The sequence below is a fragment of the Magnolia sinica genome, chromosome 8 (genome assembly GCF_029962835.1).
Source record: "Magnolia sinica isolate HGM2019 chromosome 8, MsV1, whole genome shotgun sequence".
NCBI classification, from domain to species: Eukaryota; Viridiplantae; Streptophyta; class Magnoliopsida; order Magnoliales; family Magnoliaceae; genus Magnolia; species Magnolia sinica.
The window spans coordinates 8,733,007-8,740,033 of NC_080580.1; the positions used below are offsets into that span (position 1 = coordinate 8,733,007).

Below are 7,027 nucleotides of genomic sequence, written 5' to 3' on the forward strand. Positions count from 1 at the left end.
ATCCAAACTCAAACTAAGTTGAGTTCAAGTCACCTAGTGACTTGACTCGACTCGACACCAGGGCTTCCGGTCAGACTCGACTCAATTTGAAACTCGACTTGTATATATAATTTTTTATTTTTTATTTAAAAAAACCCTAGCTTTAACGTTTTAGATCTAAGATGCCATGTAGTAGATGAAGAGGTTGCAATTCTAGCAAGTGAATATAAGTTTTGAGTTGTGATTTCAGCCCACGGATACCTGCCACACCCGACCCGGACTCGACCCGACTCGGTACTTGTGATTGGTTCGGACTTAGTTCGGATTAGTTGACTCGGACTCGGACTCGGATTGGGTCGGGCATGCTGTTGGACTCGGTACCAAGTTGGGTTGAGTTTGGATCACGCCTATTTCAAAACCGAATTGACTCAGGTCAACCCCAACTCAGTCCAACTCAACTCAATGCCCAACTCTAGTGCCGATTGATGAACAGATTGGATTGCAAATAGACATCATGAAAACGCCCCAAGAAGTTACCAACACTAGGCATTCGATCCTCACCTTCCAGTGTTGTAGCTCACTAGAGATTTGGATATGCCTCTTTTTTAACATATCCTGAAATGATCTCACAAAATGGATGAATGGAAGGATGAATCATAACTTGGTGACTTCAATACACCACCGAGATTAGTGGTTTGTGGTACACCACACAATCTGCTTCCCTGCTGCTGAGACCCCGGCCTGACTCAAGACAGGCGCGGCAGTTACCGTAGGATTACCATGGCCCCACCTTGATTTATGTATTATGTATCCATGCTGTCCATATGTTTTTCCAGCTCATTTGAGGGCATCATTCAAAACGAAGCATCTTTACAGTAGGGCCAATATGAACCTCTGGGTCCTTGCTCTTTTTTTTAAATTTTTTTATTTAACACGCACACACACCCCCACGCACTCACGCTAGTGGAATTTCACCGCCTATGGATACTCGAACCCTTACCAGGTGTTGAAACTCCTGAGAGTCTACCACCACCCGAGCAAGAGTAAGGATTCTCGATAACTTACTTTCCCGCTAGCATGGCATGTATATTTTGTATGACATCTTGTTGCGGCAAAAGATGGACCCCACAGTAAGGATCACTTGCAGAGGACCAATCAGAGTCATTAGGTAGGCCGCTTAAGTATTTGATTGTTGGCCGTCCATTGATTTAGACAGTGTAGTCCCAAGATGAGTAGACTATCCTAGTTATTACATTAGGGGACCATTACAGTGTCAAGCCCAGTTTTTGCACAGTGCAGACTAGTGTTGTATGGCTAGCTCACATGCTCCCAACTCATGTGAACATTTCTAGAGTGAGTAGAAAAGTATGAAGCAGTGTGATTAGAGTCCACCATTGTGACCTTTCTAGGTCCACCATGATATTTATTTTCTATAATAAGGTCACATATGCATGTAGGGGTGTACATCGAGTCGAACCGTGTCGAGCTACGCGGCTCGGCTCGGTCCTCGAGCTTGATTGGCCAGCTCGGGTCAGTTTTGTCAGTAGCACGCTGAGGCCAACAACTTTGCCTGATTTAGGCTAGGCTCTCATATGTGTTGAATTTCTGGCATATTAAGGTTTGAATTTCTGCAAGGTTTATGTTAAATTCTTAAATTTAGGGGGTGATTTTGTGATAGATCAACAAGAGTAGTTGGTTCAACGTGCAACGAAGAAGGCACTCAATCTCGTCGGAGGGTTCGGTACGCGTCTGCGGCCATTGACGCTCAGCGTTCCAAAGCCGCTTGTGGATTTTGCTAACAAACCCATGATTCTGCATCAGGTAATACCCCATGAGTCCATCTCTTTGAAATTGAAGCCCTATGGGCTGGATCTGTTTATGCGTTTCTCTACTGTTGATTTCCAATGAATTGATAATTGTTTGCTTAAGTTTATGTTCTATTCTTGTTTTGCTTGTCTGGATATATATCATATCTGAAATCTAGTTTCCTATGGAAGATGAGAAGAACCCTTTAGGGTGCAGTTCTCTATGTTTGGCATGGTAATCAGAATTGATGATAGGCAGGATACTCTGTTCCCACCTTTGCGCTCCAAATCATTTTCAGCATATGTTGCTGATGTTGATTTCAGGTAGACAAGTTGGAATTAACAGCATCCGACAATCTGAACCATCTCAAATGCAGGGGAGGACAGATTATGCCATTGGTCTGCAAAAATAAAAAATAAAAATCAAACCAATTGCATTTTGGGTTGCATCCAAACAAACTCTATATTAGACACTTGAATCCCCCAAGCTTGCTTCCAGAAACTTCCAGTGTGTTTTTTTTTTCAAATTTATCCTCTGAATCTTCGTAGATGAATTTGCAGTTTCATGTCTTACGATGGATATGGGGTAAGTAAATTGCGTAAATTAACCGTAATCTGTCTATGTTTCTGATTTTATTTTATTTTTTTCAGATTGAAGCTCTGAAAGCCATTGGAGTGACAGAAGTTGTTCTAGCCATCAATTACCAACCAGAGGTAAGAGAAACGAACCTCAACCAAATCATTTTGCAGCTGATTTTCTGTTTTAAAATATTGATGATGTCAAGTCGTGTTTTTGCTTTGCAGGTGATGCTGAACTTCTTGAAGGAATTCGAGAGCAAGCTGGGGATGAAGATCACTTGCTCGCAGGAGAACGAGCCAATGGGCACTGCAGGTCCCCTGGCTCTAGCCAAGGATAAGCTGCTAGATGGTTCCGGTGAGCCTTTCTTCGTACTCAACAGCGATGTTATCAGTGAGTACCCGCTCAGGCAAATGATCGAATTCCACAGAGCTCATGGTGGAGAGGCTTCAATAATGGTAACCAAGGTATAATTGCATATCTATCATTTCTCTATGTGAAACCTTCGATTTTATTTTTTCATCGTGTTCCTAGGGCCCATGTTCAGCTATCCAGGCTGCTGAATTAATAATGGGCATACCCTGAAAAAAAGATCTCCTCAATGGATCTCCCTATATATCCATGGTGGACCCACCAGATCTCCTCAATTATTGATTCTCTCTCTCTCTCTCTCTCTCTCTATTGTTTGCTTGTTGATTCTTCAGGGTAGGTCAGAAACCTCCCCTTCTCAAATGGCTTGAATCATAAGAAATTCCATTAACTTGAATAGGTAGATGAACCATCAAAGTACGGCGTCGTGGTCATGGAGGAGAAGACTGGGAAAGTAGAGAAGTTTGTAGAGAAACCGAAGATCTTCGTGGGCAACAAGATTAATGCCGGGATCTACCTGCTGAACCCCTCCGTCATCGACCGGATCCAATTGCGGCCCACTTCGATTGAGAAAGAGGTCTTCCCTAAGATTGCTGCAGAGCAAAAGCTCTATGCAATGGTCTTACCTGGATTCTGGATGGACATTGGGCAGCCAAGGGATTACATCACAGGCCTGGGGTTGTATCTGAACTCCCTCCGGAAGAACTCTCCTTCCCGGCTAGCTGTCGGGCCCCACATTGTGGGGAATGTCCTGGTCCATGAGAGTGCAGTCATTGGGGAGGGCTGCCTGATTGGCCCAGACGTGGCGATCGGGCCGAACTGCGTGGTCGAGTCTGGGGTGAGGCTATCCCGGTGCACGGTCATGCGTGGGGTCCGCATCAAGAAACATGCGTGCATCTCCAGCAGCATCATCGGGTGGCACTCTACGGTGGGGCAGTGGGCCCGTGTCGAGAACATGACCATCCTTGGGGAGGACGTCCACCTATGCGATGAGATATACAGCAATGGTGGGGTTGTGCTGCCCCACAAGGAGATCAAATCCAGCATCCTGAAGCCTGAGATAGTCATGTGAGTGAGAGAGCTTACTTGTGTGCCGGATATTGATAATTCTCTATACTGGTTGTTAATTAGTGTGTTATAGATAGAGGCAGGGAGGCCGAATTTCAATCCTGTTTGTACCATTCATTCCCAATGGCCCACCTGTTACGTACTTGCAGGCCCTCTTGGGGCTTGTTTGGTACGTTGGATTAGGTGGTATGGATTTGTTTTTTTGGTCCAATAGCAATTCTACCCGGCTTTTGGAAATAATGGGGAAGATTGAATTAATTTGAAGGTTTGTTTGGGAGCCTATAAGTGGAGGTAAATGGGAAATGGAATTGAAAGTAAATGACTTTAAAAATTTGTTTGGATGAGAGTAAATTAAATACTTTGAAATTCAATGTGTTATGTCTAGTGCCACAAACTTAGGCTGACTTAGACTTGCGATTCTGGTGGGACGTATTAGCACAACCCACACCCGATGAGACACCCAACCTTGATTTTTATGGGCAGGCCCACCATGATGAATATGTGAAATCCACTTCAACCATTAGATGCCTTACTAAATATGAATATGTGAAAATTGAAATCGTCTCCAACCATTAGATGCCTTACCAAATATAGGTTTGGGCCCAAAAAATTAGGCCTATCTAAGGAAGACAGTTTTCACAAACCTCTCCCCCAATTGTGTGGTCCACCTGAATCATGGATGAGATCTGCACACGGTTTCTAACTGTGTGGTCCATCTAAATCATGGATGTTTCTAATTGTGTGGTCCACCTAAATCATAAATGACGTTGAGTTTTTAGGACCTGGGCCTAACATCATGGTGGGCTCTAGGAAGGTTTCAACAGTGGGCGTTATTATTATCGCTGCTTCATGTGGTGTGGTCCACTTGAGGCTTGGATCTAAATCATTTTTGGGATCATGATATGGAAAAATGGATGTACGGTGAAGATAAAAACCCATACATCACACCACGACTCGACTGTCTAGCCAGATGGTGATCACCTGAATCCACTAGTAGAGCTGTACACAAGTCGAGTTTGAGTTGAGGTAGGCCAAGCTCGGCTCAGCTCAACCCCGCCACGACCCAAGCTCGAGCTGAGTCGAAACGAGCTCAAACGAGTTAATTTGAGCCAGTTTATCGAGCTAGCTCGACTCGTATACAACTCTAGACATAACATCATATCAATTGGGAATCCAAAGGTACGACTCATTGTGCCGGTATGGCCCTCCTTTATTAGTGGACCATCCTGATTTTTGTTTCAGATGATAATGACGGATCGAATCCATGACATGTTGATGTTGACGGTAAAGGAAAAAAAAAAAAAAAGGCCGAATAATAACTATTGATAAAAAAGCCTCCAATTTTATTTTAATGGTAGTGGGTGAAGATTATGAAAGCCAATAGCGTTTGTGTTTAGTTTTAGACACTTGTTTTATTTTATTTCAACTAAGAGACTTCATGACTCCCTTTGGCTACAAAGTCCAAACATATCCATCTAACCATGCATGCCGGTTATGACATGGAGCAGGAACTTCATGTTAGAGGAAGTTAGGTGGGGCCCATCATAATGTTTATGAGAAATTCACCCAATCCATCCATTTTGCTAGATCATTTTATAACACGCCCTAAAAATAAAACAGATACAAATTCAAGTGGGCATTTGACAGAAACAGTACCAGGATTGAATATCTACAGTTATATATGACCGACCTTATAAACGGTATGGATGGTATATAAACATCATGGTTGGACCTTTGGAAGGTTTCAACGGTTGTCACATCCTTACCCACTTTTTCCCTTTCGTGCGTCTCACTTAGTTTCGTATCCGCCTCATTTTTGGGCCCATGTCTTGAAAAACAAAAAAGATGGATTTCTCACCAACATCGTAGTGGGTCCCACCTAGCTTCCCATCGCAGTTCAAAGGCATTCAATATCCAGTGGCACCGGTGTATTGTGGGCCCACGTGGCATGTTCATCTGACCTGTCGTCTACGTGGAAACGTGACTTTTAGTGCTCATCATGCTCATCATAGAGCTCAAAAGTCATACTTAACATTTCTAAGTCATGCTTAAAACATATAAATTCACATGGTGTGGCCTAAAAAACTAAATTTATATGGTGTGGGAGCATATAGATTTTTTATTATTATTTTTTTTTTATTATTATTTTAAATCATAAATGGGAGCAGGCTAGGTGTTTACCGGGCTGTGGGGCCTACCTTGATGCATGTGCGGTTCATCACATTTTTCAGCTTATTTTAAGGTGTGGCGCATGAAATAAATAAATTTCAAGTGGACCATCTCCCGAAAATCTCTCAACATTTTTGGGAAATATTCAATCCCAACTACTCCTTTTCTAGCCTAGCTCAACCTAGCCCATTTACCCCAGTCCATTCATTCAATCTAAGCCGTTTTACTAATCTAACCCAAGCGTTCGGAGATAGGGTGAGCAGGGGGCGTGGATTGGCTAGTGACCTGCCACTAGCCAATGGCTAGTGGGCATTGCTATGTGGGCCCCACCATGGCGTGTGTATTTAATCCGTGCCGTCCATCCATTTTTTCGATCATTTTGTGGTATGAGCCCAAAAAGAGGTAGATCCAAGTCTCAAGTGGACCACGTCAAAGGAAAAAGGTGGTGATTGGATGCCCATCATTAAAAACTTCTTAAGGGCCACAAAAGTTTTGGATCAAGTGATATTTTTCATTTCCCTTCATCCAGTGCCTTATGACCTAATGAACATGTTGGATGCTCAAATAAAAATTACGGTGGGCCTTAGGAGGTTTTTAATGGTAGACATTCAATCACCACGTTTTTGGCCCATCTGAGGGTCGAGCACAAACTCGCCTCCCGAGTTCCAAAACATCACTTATGCAACATATTTAATGAAGGATGTATGTTGACTGTATTAGTGCATAAAATATGGAATAGATTAGGCCAAAACACAGATATGATTCAGGGATAAGTGAATAAAGCAAGCGGAAGACTTATAGAAAAATATGTGTACAAGTGTAAATCCCTGAAGTACATATACAAACCAGGTCGCATGAAAGTGTTACTTAACAAAATTTAAGTATCAAGTTACATCATTTAAATTCCCAAAAATAATCCCAGCATCCCGCGCATCAGACCAAGGCTCGCTAGAACCCATCTGAAAACTGCATATAAGAGAAAGCAGCCTCATCATCATCCATCTCCCGCTCTGCCTCAGAAGTTGCATCAACATCTGCAACATCAGAACCTAAGACAGAG

The 7,027-nt window shown here is 42.9% G+C and overlaps 1 protein-coding gene across 1 annotated transcript; it reads left to right on the forward strand.

Annotated features, from left to right (window-relative positions):
* Positions 1-1,652: 1,652 nt before the first annotated feature.
* Positions 1,653-3,823, forward strand: LOC131252785 (mannose-1-phosphate guanylyltransferase 1-like). Its single transcript, XM_058253480.1, has 4 exons — positions 1,653-1,800; positions 2,436-2,498; positions 2,589-2,828; positions 3,131-3,823. The coding sequence occupies exons 1-4, from the start codon at positions 1,786-1,788 to the stop codon at positions 3,800-3,802; spliced, it is 990 nt and encodes a 329-aa protein (XP_058109463.1). The 5' UTR covers positions 1,653-1,785; the 3' UTR covers positions 3,803-3,823.
* Positions 3,824-7,027: the final 3,204 nt, after the last annotated feature.

What these genes read in the sequence shown, in the direction of transcription:
- LOC131252785 (XM_058253480.1), top strand. An exon ending in CCATCAATTACCAACCAGAG is followed by an intron (nt 2,499 to 2,588) that starts GTAAGAGAAACG and finishes TTTGCTTTGCAG; the next exon opens with GTGATGCTGAACTTCTTGAA. An exon ending in CTTCAATAATGGTAACCAAG is followed by an intron (nt 2,829 to 3,130) that starts GTATAATTGCAT and finishes TAACTTGAATAG; the next exon opens with GTAGATGAACCATCAAAGTA.